The sequence below is a fragment of the Hemibagrus wyckioides genome, linkage group LG05, assembly GCF_019097595.1.
Source record: "Hemibagrus wyckioides isolate EC202008001 linkage group LG05, SWU_Hwy_1.0, whole genome shotgun sequence".
NCBI lineage: Eukaryota > Metazoa > Chordata > Actinopteri > Siluriformes > Bagridae > Hemibagrus > Hemibagrus wyckioides.
The window spans coordinates 6,929,259-6,949,451 of NC_080714.1; the positions used below are offsets into that span (position 1 = coordinate 6,929,259).

Consider the following 20,193-nt stretch of genomic DNA (forward strand, 5'->3'; position numbering starts at 1 on the left):
CAGTGGGATTGACAGGCACAGAGACCACACCCCTTTCAGTGAGACTGACAGACACAGAGGCCACATCTCCACTACTGAGACTGACAGGCATAGAGACCACACTCCTTTCAGTAAGACAGGCACAAAGGCCACACCCCTTTACGTAAGATTAACAGGCACAGGGGCCACAGAGCTTTCAATGAGATTGACTGGCAAAGAGGCCACACCCTTTTCAGTGAGATTGACAGGCACCGAGGCCACACCCCTTTCAGTGAGACAGGAGATTAATATCTGAAGCATTACAGTTGTTACGGTATACATTTCTTTCAGTTTTCAATTACGAAGCCCTCAGAAACGGTACAATCACTCCCTCTATCCCTAATCTAACCTACACCTTTATAACTGCTTGTACTACTTATCCGAAATCTTGTACGTTCGCATGAGAAAGAGCGTTTGTGACTGTGAGTAAGAGCACTGCAGACACACAGGACTCGCAGTCATCTTTCCTGAACCTCACGAAGTCAATGATTCACTTCCTGTACAACAACTACAACCTTGCCTGCGGTGTGTTTCGTTATTTATGTTTTGTTTTTTTTCCCTGTTACTGTAATTATGGATCTGTCTCTCTTTTTTCATTCTCCTTCCTGCAGAGAGACACAAAAGGTCAGTTCCTGCTGGATCATGTCTGTAACCACTACAGTCTGCTGGAGAAGGATTACTTTGGCATCAGATATGTGGATCCTGAGAAGCAGAGGGTACACACACACACACACACACACACACACACACACACACACTGAAGAAGTGCAGAAGCTATGCAAGAAAGCATACACACAGTTATGTTGTTTTACACCAGAGCGTTGTTCTCGACCGATCTGAAGGTGATGATTAATTTCCTACCATGAAAATTTAGACCTCCGATGTCCTCTAAATTTACAGCACTCACAGTTCCCGATGTTTTTTAGAGCATGTCTGATGTACTAGTGTTTGCACACAGATGTTTATGCAGCAACGTTTCCTCAGTCAAGCAGAAACATCTCTCAGCATCGCTCTGAATTATTCACGCACATTTAGGTCGGAATATTCATACACTTGTGCAGGAAGAGGTTGCGTCCAGGCACAAAGCAGACGTTAAGTGGGTTGAGTCTGATTCTCTTGTCTGATTTCTTTTCTCTCACAGCACTGGCTGGACCCCAGCAAACCCGTGGTCAAGCAGATGAAATGTAAGTTCAGTTTACTGGCTGATTTCCAAAGCACATTTTAAGAAATGCTTCAACCCAAAGCATGAAATGAAGCATTTTCTACATTTAAACAACCCTTTGCTTTAAAAAGATATTAGTATTAGTATTATTGTGACAGCAAGGAATTAGTGTCTATAATGAACTCAGAAACTACACTGACCTAATAGTTCCCCAGAAGCCCTTGGTTGCTGTTGTAGAAAGGACATTATTTACATTTACATTATTTACTGTCCAGTGTCACCCAAATGATGATGAGGTTCCCTCCTGAGCCTGGTTCCTCTCAAGGTTTCTTCCTCATATCATCTCAGGGAGTTTCTCCTCACCGCCATCGCCTAATTAGGGATAAAATAGTTACTTTAATTTAAACTTTATATATTCTTTCCTTTTTCTTTACTTTTGTAAAGCTGATTTGAGACGATGTCCATTGTTAAAAGTGCTATACAAAGAAATTGAATTGAATCGAATTGAATTATTAGTATTAATACTATTAGTACTATAAGTATTATTGCTTCATGGTTTTATGAGAATATCGACTAATACGTCTTTAAAAGCATCTTGAAGAAGCTGCCGGAGTTTATCTGCATCTCACATGCTTCAGTTTGTGAATTTAATCACTGACAGCATTTATTATTTTTGTCTGAAAAATGTTTTATTTATCATTAGAACTTTTCTGGAAAATCTGGAAAAGCATTTTTTTTATTGCACTATGTATAATACATATTTATATGTTCATATTACTATTTTTATTGCCAATTTTTAAAAATGTAAATTCTGTCTTATTTTATTGTAACTATTTGTTTTCTATTTTATTTATTTATTTATTTATTTATTTATTTATTTATTTATTTATGTATTTATTTATTAAAAATTTAATTGCTTTTTATTTTTATGTCATAATTATCTAGGTCAAAAGTTTATACTTGCCTTGCTGAATCTGTAATATATTCATTACTTCTAAAAAAAAAAATAAAAAATTTGAAGGTTAATTTGAAATTTAGTTTTTGAAAGAATAAAGAATGAATAAATAAATCAATCAATGTTTTTAAGTGTAGAAGTGTCTCACAAGCTGTTGAAGGAAGGATGATCCTCATTTTTTCTGCATTATTTCCGCTTTCCCTTCGCTCTGTCTCTCTGCACTCACGGATTTCTGCAAGGCATCTTTGACGTTTTTATTGTTTGCTGTCCTTCTGCAGGTCAGCAGCCGTACACCATGTGTTTCCGCGTGAAGTTCTACCCCCAGGAACCCATCAAGATCAAGGAGGAACTGACGAGGTAACTGAGAAGGAAAGGTTAAGCATTTGGGTTATGATGATTCTTGAAATATGAGATTTTCCGGCTCACTCAAAGGAGCAGGTTAAGGAAAGGAATATGAGGAATGTAAGGAAGATGAGGAATATAAGGAAGATGAGGAAGATGAAGAATATGAGGAAGATGAGGAAGATAAGGAAGATGTGAAATATGAGGAAGATGAGGAATAGAAGATTAGGAAGATGAGGAATAGAAGATGAGGAAGATGAAGAATATGAGAAACATGAGGAAGATGAAAAAGATGAGGAAGATTAAGGAGATGAGGAAGATTAAGAAGATGAGGAAGATGAGTTCTGAAGTGACAGAGACGTGAGTTTATGGCCAGTAGAAGGTGATAGTTTATGTGAATGACATTTAAAAAGGTTGTGAGTCAGGTCTTTATGTAGATTCACTTCAGACTGGAGAGCAGAAACTGAATGAAGCGCTTGTGTAAGAGACTCAGGAGTTAAAAACAGAGGCAAGGTTTAACTGTGAGACTGGAGTCAATTTTTGTTACACACACACAACACGTACACACACAAATGCACACACACAACATATACATACACATGCGGGCACACACACACGCACACACAAAACACAAACATACACACATACACTCATGTCAATGCATATACACACACGCGCATACACATACACTCATTTACACACACACAGACATACAGGCATGCACAGACACACACACTTGTGGTGTGGCAACCTCATTAGCTTGGTTCTCTCAGCAGGGTGTCTGGTGTGTGTTGACCATGTGAGGTGTGAAGATAAGAAACAGCAGTCATTAGTTCCAGCGCTTCTTTTACGCTCTTTTCATTTCTTATCCTCAATCTCTTCCTTTATTCCTCTCTCTTTCCACATCTCACTTCATCTGTCTTTTCCCTTCTTCTCTCTGTCTGTCTTTTTATCTGTGTGTGTGGGTCTATGTCTGCCTTTTTGTCAGTGTGTGTGTTGGTTTTTATCTGTGTGTGTGTGTGTGTGTGTGTGTGTGACTGACTACACCAACTTCCATACTTTCTAATGAATATTTGATGTGTGAAGCTCCATGAGAGACGCAGCACCAGAAACACACTGACTGAACATGTCTATACAGTTTTGTGTGAAAGTCTGCGTCCCTGTGGCCTTCTAATATATTTATAATAATATATATATTTATTATATATATATTATATATATATCTAATATATATATTTATATTTTATATTATATTCAACCTTAGGTGTGACTAAAAACGGATAAAAAAAGTGACTTTCTTTAATGAATAGAAAATTGTAGTTGTAATCATGAGCAATATAAGATATACAGGGATATTGGGAAAAAAATATATTATATATAAATATTAAATATATGTTGATACTGGGAAAATTAATCAACTCTGGGGTGATGACAGAAGTTATGCATTGCTTTAAGCTGTGTTTTATGTCTTATAAATGATTTAAAAAAAAATGATAAAATAATGTATAATGTACAGACGAGGCATATAGCTTTGGGCTGAGAAGAAAGTGATTCTAGTTTCAAGATGACTTATGTATCCTTTTTTTCTTCCTTTTGTCTTATTTTTACAGATAAAAGTGCATTATATGATGTCAGGACCCACATAAATTGGTGTCATGCATATAAGCTTTCATTTCAGTCATTGAAGAAATTTTTAATTTATTCTGAGAACTATCCAGAAGGTAAAGTTGGATAAGAGCTTTAAAGGAAATTCGGTTCTTCTGCAAAATATTACAGGAAGTGGACGTCTCGCACTTCGGTGAGTTTTAGAGACTTTCTGCATCTACGGGACTCGGTAAAATGTCACGTGACATCATCACCGCTGCAGATGTTTTCTTCTTTAGTCCAAAGGCACGTCTCCATGGTAACCGTTTCCTGGGGTCGAGTTCTCATGGAAATGCCTCTTTACAGTAGACCTGAAGTCTTTGTTCTGAAAAGGCAGCCAGCATGACTGCACTCTGAATCACTCGTCTGCATGCCTTTCCATCAAAGAAGAAAAGACAGTAAACCTCCTACATGCTTCCTTTCTCTCTCTCTCTCTCTCTCTCTCTCTCTCTCTCTCTGTCTCAGATACCTGTTGTACCTGCAGCTGAAGAGGGACCTGTACCACGGCCGGCTCCTGTGTCCACTCGCTGACGCCGCTTATCTCGGAGCTTGTATAGTGCAGGGTAACATCACATAATCCATGAATAAACGATAAAGAGGACAAGGGAAGTCTTTCCCACAGGATTGGCTTAGTTTTAAAAAACGTTGTCTCTCTCGCTCTCTTTTTTCTAAATAAAAGTCGCTAAATTGTGTCCATTTGCATTAAATACTGATTTTTACAGTTAAAGGAGAAGTTCACTTTTCTAAAAATAATTGACTCACCCCCTTGGTATCAAGATGTTCATGTCTTCCTGTTTTCAGTCGTAAAGAAATTATGTTTTTTGAGGAAAATATTTCAGGATTTTTCTCCGTATAGTGGACTTCAGTGGTGCCCACGAGTTTGACCTTCTAAAATGCAGCTTCACAGACCTCTAAATGATCCCAGCCCAGGAAGAAGGGTCTTATCTAGACAAACCATCGGTCATTTTCTTAAAAAATTGTGCACTTTTTAACCTCAAAAGCTCGTCAAGTACTATCACTGGGATGCACATCCGCGACGCTACGTACTACGCAATCATGTTGGAAGGGCATGTATTATATAGGCAGAGCTACAGACCCAGTGTTTACAATGTGAACACCAATGAAGTGTGTCTGTGTGTGTGTGCTAAACTAGCATTAAGTTGTTTCTGCTAGCTAGTTGCAGCTGTTCAGAAACAACACTGAACATTATCCACACACAAAAAGAGCCACGTTAGCATAAATAAGCTTTTCTGTGATGCCATCATCATGAACGTAACATAACACTGCAAGACTGTAAATTAACGGCTAAATAAAAGGAATCTGAGAAAGACAGCAGCTAGAAAAGGCACTAAACCGCTACTGAATATGAAGTTTCTTCAGTGTGAAACTGCTCTGTCATGAGAACATCACAGCGTGACATTTACAAAGCTATTAGTGAGGTTTGTGAGTCATGTCGGACATTATCAAATAACCTCTTCCCGTCGTAATTCACAGTACAGTAGAGAAAGCTCTCTGTGCTTATTAACTTTAGTATATACTGTATAAAATTTTATATACATATATATATATATATATATATATATATATATATATATATATATATAATATATGTGTGTGTTACATTACATAATATAAATGAAACACAGTGTGTTTAGCTTGTATATGAGTGTCTTAATCAGTGTTATGTTCATTTCTGGTGTAGCTGAACTCGGTGACTATGACGTCGATGAGCACCCGGCCGACTACATCAGCGATTTCAAAATGTTCCCCAAACAGAGCCTCAAACTGGAGCGCAAGATCCAGGAGATCCACCAGAACGAGCTGAGGTGAGCATGATATCTTTTTTAGAGCAAAAAATGCTAATATGATGTTTTTACTTGCTATTTAGGTAATCATTTCCAAGTAACGTTTAACTGGTTACTGTGGAAAAATAATACCATTTTGTTCACATCATCATCATCCTCATCCACGTGTTTACACTTGGCCTTAAAAATGTGAACTGTATCTGGATGTTGTCCACATACACTGATCGGGCATAACATTATGACCACCTGCCTAATATAATGTTGGTCCCCCTTTTGCTGCCAAAACAGCCCTGACCCATCATGCACTGTGTATTCTGACACCTTTGTATCAGAACCAGCATTAACTTCTTCAGCAATTTGAACAACAGTAGATCATCTGTTGGATCGGATCACACGGGCCAGCCTTCACTCCCCATGTGTATCAGTGAGCCTCGGCCGCCCATGACCCTGTCGCCAGTTCACCACTGTTCCTTCATTGGATCACTTTTGATCGATACTGACCACTGCAGACCGGGAACACCCCACAAGAGCTGCAGTTTTGGAGATGCTCTGATCCAGTGGTCTAGCCATCACAATTTGGCCCTTGTCAAACTCGCTCAAATCCTTACGCTTGCCCATTTTTCCTTCTTCTAACACATCAACTTTGAGGACAAAATGTTCACTTGCTGCCTAATATATCCCACCCACTAACAGGTGCCATGATGAGGAGATAATCAGTCTTATTCACTTCACCTCTAAGTGATCATAATGTTATGGCTGATCGGTGTATGCATTGAATAGACAAGTGTAAATGCTTTAGTGATTAGAAAGTTATCTGACCATCGTGTCTTGGTTCGGAGGACGCATTGTGTTCGGATCTAAGTATACACAGGTCGACGTCGCACAAAACCCCGCCCACTATCGTTATTCCTCTTCCTCTCTACTGAATCACTGCCTGTAGCTCTGTGTTTTTGTGATACAATGGAGGGAGGAGCAGATCACAAATATAATGAAACGTTTGCTTTTGCACCCGAAATTATTCCTTCTCTGTTAAGTATGCACATTTTCCCCACCACAGCAGGCAACGATCCCGAACCTATAGGCTTTTTTTTCCTGTTTCCATTACACCAGCTATCCTTCTCATTTTACCAGATTTGTAAAATGGTTTTTAAAAGAAACCCCACCACTTTTCCTCTGCAGATTTATTTAAATATTGCTCAGGAAAGAGAGATCCAGTCAGAAATCCAGATACAGAATCCACATGATATTGACAAGTATAAACACGCTGCGTCCTGATTGGCTGATCGCATGAACGCATTTTAATACTAAGTGTAAACACAGTCTTTGTCACATGAACACTGAGTTCCTGAGCACTGATGTTAGATCTCTCAGGCTTGCAAGGACTCTTCTGGCACACTTCACTTAGTAGAGGTATATTTCAGTATCGGAACAGCTGCTAAGATAGTGAGTGGAACTGTCCTAATTGGAGTTAGTGAGAAAGCTGAAATCGATTGGGAACTGGGAGTAAAGTCTGTCCACTAGGCGGCCATTTTGGCAAGACTCCAGGTCACTTATACGAGACCAGGCTTTTATTCTCGACTAACGATTGACCCAATACACTAAAATAAAATAAATTAAAAACCACTCCATTCATATAACAAGCAGTTGTGTGTTCCTGCTTATACACACAGTGCTCATGTTAACATGAACTAAATTACACGTGAGGAGGTTATATACGTGTAACACATCTCTTTACCCCTGTGTAGGGGTCAGTGTCCAGCCCTGGCTGAGCTGAACCTGCTCCAGCGAGCTCACACACTGGACACGTATGGCGTGGACCCTCATCCCTGCAAGGTACTATCTCTATTTGTAGCTCACTATCAAATATGATTTCAGGGAATCAAATTTGTGCAAGATTACACCAATTACCGAGTGTCTGTGTGCAGGATTACATACTGTAATGTAAACTATTATATTCTTTGTTATGCCAGTAAAACCCATATGACTGTACAAAAGTGATGTCGACATTTACACAGGGGACGTTAGTCATGTTCAGAATTGGGTTACACGCATGCTTAAGCTGAATTTCTGGGCAGAGCAAAACATGAATTTCAGTATAGAACCTTAAAGGGTTCTGTGGGGCACTTTATATCGACCCTGGACACTTTTTTCCCAGCACACCGGCATTCATTCCGGCCGGCAGAATGGAAATCGACCTATGGGCCTTTTTTTGGCTGCAGTTCTGATCATCTGATAAAAAAATGAGTCAGGACACTGTTGGCTTTCAGTGTGAGAGGTTTTGGATAACCTAACACAAAATTTTAGTGGCTGAACATAAATTTTAGAAGCTTATGAACAAGCACTTGGGGCATCTCAACGAACAGAAATGGGTTTAATATCACCTTTGGGTTTTTTTTCTATGAATTTATTGCCTCGAGTAGGATAAGTAAAAACAAAAACCTATTCTTAAACTACAAATTCTTAAAGCCTAGAGGGTCTGCTTTTATATAAGCCATTAAGTAGTATGACATGATGAAGAAATACAGTGTTGAACATGGACACGCCAAAACAGATGCAGTTTTTTGGCCTTCAGAGTTTAGGGTTCAATCAAAAGTATCCTACTGGGTTCTTTTTAGAACTTTTCATTGGTTCGTTCATCATTTATGGAGCAGTTTCTTGTTATATTAACAGTACTAATATAGACAGTAGTAATAATCAGCAAAAAAGCTAACTGTGCAGTGTACAAGAGACTTCAGACTAATTTTTGGCATAAAGTGTTCTTCTGAGCTAAGTAAAGATCCTGAGGTTTCTGTACTGAACCCCAGTGAACTTTTGTGTCCCAGAGTGTGATTGTATTGTCAGACAGTCGAGCTGGGATTAATACTGCACCTCGCTCTACACTGCACATACTGTGTTAATGCCAGTCTCCACTCCTGCAGGTCTGACCACAGAAAGCACTCGCAATTTTAACAGGAATTAAATCTTACCCTGACCCGTGTTCATTCCTCATTTTAGGACTTCACCGGAGCAACGGCATTTCTGGGATTCACTGCCCGGGGCTTTGTTGTTTTCCAGGGAAACAAGAGGATCCACTTGCTGAAATGGTATGAGCTGTTTGGTCACCTCTCTTTTTCTTCACCTTCTCATTGTATTCAGCTGTATTTATCTCTGTCACTGCTCTTTCTTCTCTGTCTTTTCCACCTTTACTTTACTTTTATTACAGTATTTGTGTAACCATGTTTGGAAGCTAGTCAAGATTTGTAAGGATTTGTAAGAGATGAATGGTTTTTGCTCTTTCAATTCAGTTCAGTTTTATAAAGCTTTAAAAGTATGGACGTTGTAGCAGGAATACATACACCGATCAGACATAACATTATGACCCCTGCCAGGTGAAGTGAATAACACTGATGATCTCCTCATCATGGCACCTGTTAGTGGGTGGGATATATTAGGCAGCAAGTGAACATTTTGTCCTCAAAGTTGATGTTAGAAGCAGGAAAAATGGACAAGTGTAAGGATTTTGAGCGAGTTTGACGAGGGCTAAATTGTGATGGCTAGACCACTGGATCAGAGCATCTCCAAAACTGCAGCTCATGTGGGGTGTTCCCAGTCTGCAGTGGTCAGTATCTATTAAAAGTGGTCCAAGGAAGGAACAGTGGTGAACCGGTGACAGGGACATGGGCGGCCAAGGCTGATCGATGCACATGAGGAGCGAAGGCTGGCCCGTGTGATCCGATCCAACAGACGAGCCACTGTTACTATTGCTGAAGAAGTTAACACTGGTTCTGATAGAAAGGTGTCAGAATACACAGTGCATCGCAGTTTATTGCATATGGGGATGCATAGCTGCAGACCAGTAAGGGTGCCCATGCTGACCACCAAATGCAGCAACAATGGGCATGTGAGCATTAGAACTGGACCATGGAGCAAAGGAAGAATGTGGCCTGGTCTAATGAATCATGTTTTCTTTTACATCACGTGGATGGTCAGGTGCATGTGCGTCGCTTACCTGGGGAACACATGGCACCAGGATGCACTATGGAAAGAAGGCAAGGTGGTCAGAATGTGTAAATTTTCAATTTATGTAAGTAAGACAGAAGTGACGGCGGCAAAAAGACTCCCTGAGACGATATGAGGAAGAAACAGACTCATAAATGAACCTCATCCTCATCTGCTGACGCCAGACGCCATTACTGATCATTACCCTGTCTACTATATGGTCACAGAGTGCAATTGCATAAATCATTCTTGTCAGTTTTTCTTGTTTCCTCACCCTCTTTATAATATATACAACTGCTCATTCTGTTCGGATGATGTTTCAGTAATATTTCAGTGCCTTCCAAAGGTCACATGATGATCTGGTCTTCTCTCCCAGGCCGGACGTCAGCAGATTTAAGTTTGAAGGGAAAACGTTTTACGTGATTGGAATACAGCGAGAGGTAAGCGACCCTAACATATACTATTCTACACACAGTACATAATGTAAATTTGTGAATTTGAACTCTTTTTACCAGAAGACAAACAACGTTTTGTCATGCAGATGTTCAGCATTGAATGTCTTTGTCACGTCACACTCCACAGTGGTGATTAATATGAAGCTGATATAAAAAGTAGACACTCAGCGCTTGTAGTGTTTCATAAGTATTTATGTTTAATATATTCATAGTAAAGCTCCAAAAAAACAAAAACCTATTTCTGCTCTCTGAGATGCCCCAAGTGCCTGTTCTTCAACCACTAAGATCCTGTGTAAGGTTATTCAAACATCAGCCTTCAGAGTCATGACTAATTTAATATCAGACTGATTGAAAATGTCCCATAATTCAATTTGGTGTGTGATATGTACTGGTAAAAAGAGTTCCTCTGTGAAGTAAATAAATCAGAGCGACTCATTGTATCATCTCATGCATGTCATTAGAAAATGAAATGGCTTCCTGTGTAAGAAATATGATTCAGCTTGTCATGCTCATCACCCTGTTTGTGTCTTGCTGCTTGATATCCAGTTTTACATGCGCTTCTGTCTTCTTTTCTGTGTGTGTGTGTGTTTTTCCATTGCTGGTGAGTAAACGCACATGTCATAAACATACCACCTTCATACTTTCCTTACTTTTCCTTCTTTCTCCACAAACGTACCTAGTTTGATAGTGAGTTTAGTGAAGTAAAGCGTAAAGGTGCAGAAGATCAAGTGTAATTTAAGTGACCAGGTAAAATGTGTTCATAATTATCATAAACTCCTTGCTTATAACAGTGTACACACATGTAGCATGTCTGATTGTGAGCTTTAAATTCTTATTAGAACGTGGTTATTAATATAAACGACTGGTATAATAGTTAATAAGGAGTTGAGATAGGAGACTTTAGCAGTGCTGTGGTAGCATGTTTTTGTATTAATCGCATGCTAAATCGATTTCAGTTTTATTTGTGTAATGCTTTTAACAATGGAATGAAGCAGCTTTACAGAACGTAAGAAATATAGTACAAAGAGTTGAAGATTAATATTGGACTTTTTTCCAATATTAAATTTGTTTGTATTTATCCCTAATGGGCAAGCCTGAGGCGACTGTGGCAAGGAAAAATATAGCTTAGATGGTATGAGGAAGAAACCTTGAGAGGAAACAGACTCAAAAGGGAACTCATCTTCATTTAGGAGACCCCGGAGAGTATGATTATAAATTATTATAAACACCGGAGAGTGTGATTATAAATTATTATAAACACCGGAGCGTGTGATTATAAATTATTATAAACACCAGAGAGTGTGATTATAAATTATTATAAACACCGGAGCGTGTGATTATAAATTATTATAAACACCGGAGAGTGTGATTATAAATTATTATAAACACCGCAGAGTGTGATTATAAATTATTATAAACACCAGAGAGTGTGATTATAAATTATTATAAACACCGCAGAGTGTGATTATAAATTATTATAAACACCAGAGAGTGTGATTATAAATTATTATAAACACCGGAGAGTGTGATTATAAATTATTATAAACACCAGAGAGTATGATTATAAATTATTATAAACACCGCAGAGTGTGATTATAAATTATTATAAACACCGGAGAGTGTGATTATAAATTATTATAAACACCGCAGAGTGTGATTATAAATTATTATAAACACCAGAGAGTGTGATTATAAATTATTATAAACACCGGAGAGTGTGATTATAAATTATTATAAACACCAGAGAGTGTGATTATAAATTATTATAAACACTGCAGAGTGTGATTATAAATTATTATAAACACCAGAGAGTGTGATTATAAATTATTATAAACACCGGAGAGTGTGATTATAAATTATTATAAACACCAGAGAGTGTGATTATAAATTATTATAAACACCAGAGAGTGTGATTATAAATTATTATAAACACCAGAGAGTGTGATTATAAATTATTATAAACACCGCAGAGTGTGATTATAAATTATTATAAACACCAGAGAGTGTGATTATAAATTATTATAAACACCAGAGAGTGTGATTATAAATTATTATAAACACCAGAGAGTGTGATTATAAATTATTATAAACACCGCAGAGTGTGATTATAAATTATTATAAACACCAGAGAGTGTGATTATAAATTATTATAAACACCAGAGAGTGTGATTATAAATTATTATAAACACCGCAGAGTGTGATTATAAATTATTATAAACACTGGAGAGTGTGATTATAAATTATTATAAACACCAGAGAGTGTGATTATAAATTATTATAAACACCGGAGAGTGTGATTATAAATTATTATAAACACCAGAGAGTGTGATTATAAATTATTATAAACACCGCAGAGTGTGATTATAAATTATTATAAACACCGCAGAGTGTGATTATAAATTATTATAAACACCAGAGAGTGTGATTATAAATTATTATAAACACCAGAGAGTGTGATTATAAATTATTATAAACACCGCAGAGTGTGATTATAAATTATTATAAACACCGCAGAGTGTGATTATAAATTATTATAAACACCAGAGAGTGTGATTATAAATTATTATAAACACCAGAGAGTGTGATTATAAATTATTATAAACACCAGAGAGTGTGATTATAAATTATTATAAACACCGCAGAGTGTGATTATAAATTATTATAAACACCAGAGAGTGTGATTATAAATTATTATAAACACCAGAGAGTGTGATTATAAATTATTATAAACACCAGAGAGTGTGATTATAAATTATTATAAACACCAGAGAGTGTGATTATAAATTATTATAAACACCAGAGAGTGTGATTATAAATTATTATAAACACCGCAGAGTGTGATTATAAATTATTATAAACACCGCAGAGTGTGATTATAAATTATTATAAACACCAGAGAGTGTGATTATAAATTATTATAAACACCGCAGAGTGTGATTATAAATTATTATAAACACCGCAGAGTGTGATTATAAATTATTATAAACACCGGAGAGTGTGATTATAAATTATTATAAACACCAGAGAGTGTGATTATAAATTATTATAAACACCAGAGAGTGTGATTATAAATTATTATAAACACCGCAGAGTGTGATTATAAATTATTATAAACACCAGAGAGTGTGATTATAAATTATTATAAACACCGCAGAGTGTGATTATAAATTATTATAAACACCGGAGCGTGTGATTATAAATTATTATAAACACCGGAGCGTGTGATTATAAATTATTATAAACACCGGAGCGTGTGATTATAAATTATTATAAACACCGCAGAGTGTGATTATAAATTATTATAAACACCGGAGCGTGTGATTATAAATTATTATAAACACCGGAGCGTGTGATTATAAATTATTATAAACACCGGAGCGTGTGATTATAAATTATTATAAACACCAGAGAGTGTGATTATAAATTATTATAAACACCGGAGCGTGTGATTATAAATTATTATAAACACCAGAGAGTGTGATTATAAATTATTATAAACACCGGAGAGTGTGATTATAAATTATTATAAACACCGGAGCGTGTGATTATAAATTATTATAAACACCAGAGAGTGTGATTATAAATTATTATAAACACCAGAGAGTATGATTATTAATTATTATAAACACCGGAGAGTGTGATTATAAATTATTATAAACACCGGAGAGTGTGATTATAAATTATTATAAACACCAGAGAGTGTGAATGTAGTGAATGTAGTTCAGTGCCATTTGGGTTCTACCATGACAAGTATGAGGTGCCACTCAAAAGTAGAAAAAGACAGAAAAATACCTTGTATAACCTTATAAATACTTTGAATGATTATGATAATTAAGTGAGGTCAAGCCAGTTGCTGTGGAAACTGAAGTATGTGTAACACAGGGGTTTAGGATAACCAATGAGCATGCAGTGACACACCACTCAAGCCACCTCCAAAAAAAGTGCCCGGTGGTTACTCCTTTCTCCACGTGAATATGTGATGCTCCTCTACTGGGTTTGCATTACATTACAGAACATTCACGTAATGACATAAGCGATCACCGAGCAAAATCAGCGGATAATAAAAGGCTACTAAAACACTGGTCACTTCATCATCACATGGCACCATCAGTGTTGTGTCTGCTCATTATACTTCATACAGTCATTTATATTAGTCAGTGTGCTTCCAAAGTAAGCTATTTTTGTCCTAAAACAAAAATAGGTTTGTTCTAAGACAGTGTCTGATTCGGTTTAAAATGGGATCTGTGCTGCATGAAAGGATGCCACATTGGTGGGTGATGGATATGATGGATTTTTTGGAAGCCCTTACAATCTAGCAATGTCTTGCATCACAGATACAGAGCTCCATTGACCTGGGCAGGGGGAGATGAACATGATATTAGCTTTAGGACGTGAAGCTGCATTATTCGGACGTTGCATCCGAATAATGTTGAAGCGACAGGGCTGAACTGGACAGAGCTGTCTGAGATGAATGGCTTCCACTTTTTTCCATTTTTAGCCAATTGTGTGTATCTGTGAGCTCAGGTATGTGGAAGAGGGCAGAATGCGCTTTACCTTTAAGAGACTGTATCTTAAGGGATGATATGGACAGAATTTCAACTTCGGTCACTTTGTTCTAGACTTCAAGCTGAATTTAGACATTCTGGTTCTTCTCATCATGTTGCCAAGAACCGCCCACTTTCACAGGAAGACACAAGAGAACAAGAGTCTGTCAGCAAACATGCGTGCTATCTCATTTACTGCATTTAATAACATTTATCCCATGTTGAAGTCTCCGTTTGGTTAAGAATGTGCTGAAAATGTCCGTAAACGTCACGTAAATATCTTATCGTTTCTATAGTAACAAGGACTGTGGCAGATACTGACATAATTGAAGCCTAAAAAACAACACAATTACAAATGTATTGATTTTTTAACAGAAAAACTTGATATGGTGAGGATGCTGTGTTTTGCAGTAGCATGCTTTTATTTATTTAATTAATTGATTTATTTAAAGAGATAGAAAGAAGAGAAGAGGTTAGTGATGATCTAATGCGCTTCAGGAACTTTCCATACCGACGCAAGGTGTCCTATACATTTTTTTTTAACCCGATAACTATATCTTTCATCAAAAAAGAATATTATATTCAGGTGTTTCGATCTTCTTTTGGAAACCAGCTACAGAATCAGAATCAGCCTTTAATAAAGCCGTTTAAGATTCTGAAGCAAAGAATCTAAAGCACCGTTTAAGATTCTACAGAAAAGTGTACAAAAGATATGAGATTCTTGGACTTCGAAATACTTTACACACCTCAAATGCTTAGAGTTTGGATTTTTTGACCCACAGGACAGTTTCAGTAGCTATAGCTGATGTGCCAATACCTAATAATGTTTAGCTCTCTGGAATCAGCGATCTAGAGAGTAATGTCTGATGGATGAATTTAGGGAGATGTATTTATTTGGTATATGTTGTTACCAAGGTAAAAATCATGATATTTCCCAGGCAGGCTGCTTTGCTCAGATTCTCTCTCTCTCTCTCTCTCTCTCTCTCTCTCTCACTTTCTTCCTAGTGATTAGACGTACTGAATCATTGTCTCCCTGGCTCTGGGATGAATCCCAACTAAACCCAAATGTACCATGCTAAGGCCACTTCCTGGCTCCTGGCAGCGATAGCACTTCCTCAGGGCCTTTCTCTCTCTCTCTCTCTCTCTCTCTCTCTCTCTCTCTCTCCCTCCCTCTCTCTCTCTCTCCGAGCAGCAGGCGAGTCCTGTATTGATTTCCGCCAGCTTCAGTCTGATGCTTAGACAGCGGTGAATCGATCCCCTGTCTTATATTACACAACATGAGAGCCTAATGGAACAAATTCTCTTGACAGTTCCGTTTTTCACCTCCTCCAGAGCACATGTTCAACTCGCTCTTAATGCAGCACATATATTTCCCTCCTACCCGTCTGGCACACTTTCACAATCCAGTACATATATTTACCCTCGTTCAGCCAAACACATACAGCAGAAACCAAAACATACATCACTTCTGAATGCTCTTTAATATATAACCCAATTTCTGGTAGTGTGGTAACTGCTGCTGTAGTTACGATAGGTTGTTGTGTTTTATTGTGATTGCTGCGGCCAGAAATGCTTAAATTTTTGTAGGAAACCAATTGAATTTGATGAAATCGCAAGCACAGGATTTTTCCTTTTAAACCCCTGCCAGTGAAGACACATACTGTATGTAATAATTTTCTTTAAAAGCTGTACTCATGTATAGAAGAGGGCTTAATGCATGTTGTGATGACACGTCAAATATGTAAAAAAAAATGTGGAAATTGCAAGCTTCTCTGAAAATTAGACTTTGCTTGATTTTGTGTTCATTTCTCTGATCGCAAAAATCATTTAATGGACACCTAATGGAAGCATTAATACGAGAAAAGTACATTTGCAATGTCAATTTGTTCAGTGATCTTAGTCACTGCTGACACTTTTCAGATTAACAGATAGAGTTTCCACTCCCTGAGGCTGTAGACTTGGGCTCACAAAAGCTACAATCAGTAACTGCATGACTACGATGTGACTTATATTTACTGTGTAAATGAAATGGCTGACTTTAATAGTTGCCTCTACTATATTAATGTACACAGATCAGGCATAACATTATGACCACTTGCCTAATATTGTGTTGGTCCCCCTTTTGCTGCCAAAACAGCCCTGACCTGTCCTGACCTGGGTATTCTGACACCTTTCTATCAGAACCAGCATTAACTTCTTTAGCAATTTGAGCAGCAGTAGCTCGTCTGATGGATCGGAACACACGGGCCAGCCTTCGCTCCCCACGTGCTATCAATGAGCCTTGGCCACCCATGACCTTGTCAACGGTTCACCACTGTTCCTTCCTTGGACCACTTTTGATAGATACTGACCACTGCAGACCGGGAACACCCCACAAGAGCTGCAGTTTTGAAGATGCTCTGATCCAGTGGTCTAGCCATCACTTGCTGCCTAATATATCCCACCCACTAACAGGTGCCATGATGAGGAGATCATCAGTCTTATTCACTTCACCTCTCACCTGGTCATAATGTTATGCCTGATCGGTGTAGTTACACTCATTAGGTGTTTTACTTATTTACCTACCAGAGGCAACGAATTAAAGAATTCTAATAGCTAAAACCTAGAAAAAATAGAAAACCTAATAGCAACGTATTATCAGACTTAAAATACTGACACTTTGAACATCCTATTCATTCCATTCATATATTCTGCTTATTGCATTCCTATTCAAGATTCAAGATTCTATTGTTGTTTATTTTTTATTCTATTTTTATTTTTATATATTATTATTATTATTTATTATTTTATTATTATATATTTCCGATACTCTTTTTATACTTGATATTCTTTATATTTTAGATTCTTCTTCTAGTGTATTCCTCATATTTTTACATTCTAGTTTTGCATTTTATTTAATTGTATTTTTTATATTTTAGATTCTAGTTTTACGTTTTTATTTAAATTATTTCTTTCTATAACTAGCTCTCGTTTTCTCTGTTTCTTTTATGTATTTATTTGAGCTGTTATTCCTTCTTACAGAGTTTTTAGGCTGATGATATCCTAAATATGTGTTCTAGTGAACGAGTGTTGACGTATTCATCGATAAAGACACCAGAACACTATTGTACGTCGCTCTGGATAAAGGCGTCTGCCAAATGCCGTAAATGTACAATAAACAGTTTATCAGTCCATCAGTGGAAAGTCTGTCTGTAGCTCATGTATGTAGGCATAGATGTATAAGATGTAATGGTATAACTACATGACATGCATGTGCAGAAAGAAGAGCTACTCTAATGCACCTTCATTAGTCTTAATGCATGCTCTAGCTCGGATATGTAGCTCTTTGGAAACCCCCTGTTCCTGCTACAATTTCACTTTGTAACTGAGTCTAATTCAATTAAATCCTCTGACATACGATCATGGAAAAGTAGGCTTAATATCAAGCCACGTCTTTAATGCTCAGGCTGTAAGTACTCTCTCGAACCAGGACGTCGAGACAAAGCTGTCAGAACTAGGGGACTGGAGAAACATGTTAGATTATACAACTTGTGACACAAATGAATGAATCTGTAATGTAAAGAATGACATTTTGCACTCGGTTATGTGTGTGTGTGTGTGTGTGTGTGGTGTTAACACAGTGACTAATTTTAGCATGCAGTTAATACAAATAATATCACAGCACTGTTGTTTCTGCATAAAAAATACAGCTAATATACTTTGACTCTTCGGCAAACACATTTCATTATGCAGATTTTTCACAACATGCAGTTATAAACTAATATGTCATTAATTAATTAATTAAAAAAAATTAATTAATGTCTAACTGTGGTATAAGTGGAATAAAGCACTTCAAGGAAAATAAGCAGGAACTCCACATTATGAGGATCTGTTTCTTACTTAGAGACAATTTTATTGCTTTAATTTTGTATTTTAGTATTGAAAATTTCCCCATTTATTAAAGTTTATGTATAAACGTTTGACTTGAAATGTATTTAGATTATTAACGGTATCATTTTCCTTCTTAAATTTTATACAGGTCTGTGAAATACTAATAAATAATAAAAGCTTTTAAAAGAGTTTTAATTAGTATTTATAACCTGCATGCAGAAATCACCTCCCACTGACACTGGAGTCACTGGAAATCCAGGTGATGCCTCATGTTTATCTCCAGCCCAGCTGTGAATCGAGTGAAGAAATCATCCCATAACTGAAAACTAATGGCAGCCAGAATGATTAGAATTAATTTGCATATGCATAATTGAATATATACCGCAGTGTATTGATAGTTATTGTAGTTATGTAGTTTATACACTGCAGAGTCGCATGTAATGCTGCTTATTGAACGAGTGAGCTGCGCTTTCTCCTGCAGTATTGATTCCCACTCTCACATTCTGCTCGTTCATTCTTCCTATAATTCGACTGCGCTTCCAGTAAATAATACTAAAGACCTTCATTTCAGTCTCTCTCTCTATCTCTCTCTCTCTCTCTCGCTCGCTCTCTGTGGGACAGAAGGTTCGGGGTCAGCAGTTTGTTCAACTCTCATTAGATTTCATTACTGTGTTCTTTATTGACCCCCCCTCCTTCTCATGCCTAAATCATTCTCCCCTTCTCTTGTCCTTCTCTCCTTCCTTCATCCACCCTCCCTTTCTGTTGGCGCCTTAGCTGACATGCAGATGCTTCACTTTTTTCATCTTTCTCTCTGCAGAAGAAATTGGTTCTGACGTTCCACACCTCCACACCAGCAGCCTGTAAACACCTATGGAAATGTGGTGTAGAAAATCAGGCATTTTACAAGTGAGTGCTTTCCACACGTGCACACACACACACACACACACACACACACTGGTGGCTGGTTACTCCATAATGAAAGCATCAGCAGAATCAAATTCCTGATTAAATCTCTTTAATCAAGAAGCATTTAAGAAAACACTGTGCATGGAACAGCCCTGGTCCCATGCTCACACACACACACACACACACACAAAGCTTAGGCAAGTTTAAAAAGTCAATAAAACCATTTCTATGTAATTTGTGTAAAATATATAGACCAATTTATTAGGAACACCAGTTCATTCATGCCTGATTGTTGGTGCCAGAAAAGGCTGGTTTGAGTATTTCTATAACTGCTGATATCCTGAGATTTTCACACACAACAGTCTCTTGAGTTTAGTCAGAATAATGCCTTAAAGGGAAAATGGCAGTTTTGTGGACAGAAACCCAGAAGAGAATGGCCAGACTGGACAGAAAGGCAGCAGTAACTCAGATAACCACTCTGTACAAATGTGGTAAGCAGAAAAGCATCTCAAAA

The 20,193-nt window shown here is 37.4% G+C and overlaps 1 protein-coding gene across 2 annotated transcripts in view; it reads left to right on the top strand.

Moving 5' to 3' along the window:
• Positions 1 to 20,193, top strand: part of frmd3 (FERM domain containing 3) — a 52,808-nt gene that overhangs the window by 17,461 nt on the left and 15,154 nt on the right. The window contains exons 2-10 of one of the 2 annotated variants that reach the window (XM_058390498.1): positions 630 to 734; positions 1,160 to 1,202; positions 2,414 to 2,492; positions 4,587 to 4,684; positions 5,824 to 5,947; positions 7,672 to 7,759; positions 8,921 to 9,009; positions 10,281 to 10,344; positions 19,591 to 19,679. In XM_058390498.1, coding sequence (XP_058246481.1) covers positions 630 to 734; positions 1,160 to 1,202; positions 2,414 to 2,492; positions 4,587 to 4,684; positions 5,824 to 5,947; positions 7,672 to 7,759; positions 8,921 to 9,009; positions 10,281 to 10,344; positions 19,591 to 19,679 — 779 coding nt within the window. The remainder of the gene's footprint in view (positions 1 to 629; positions 735 to 1,159; positions 1,203 to 2,413; positions 2,493 to 4,586; positions 4,685 to 5,823; positions 5,948 to 7,671; positions 7,760 to 8,920; positions 9,010 to 10,280; positions 10,345 to 19,590; positions 19,680 to 20,193) is intronic. The other variant, XM_058390500.1, reaches the window with a different exon arrangement.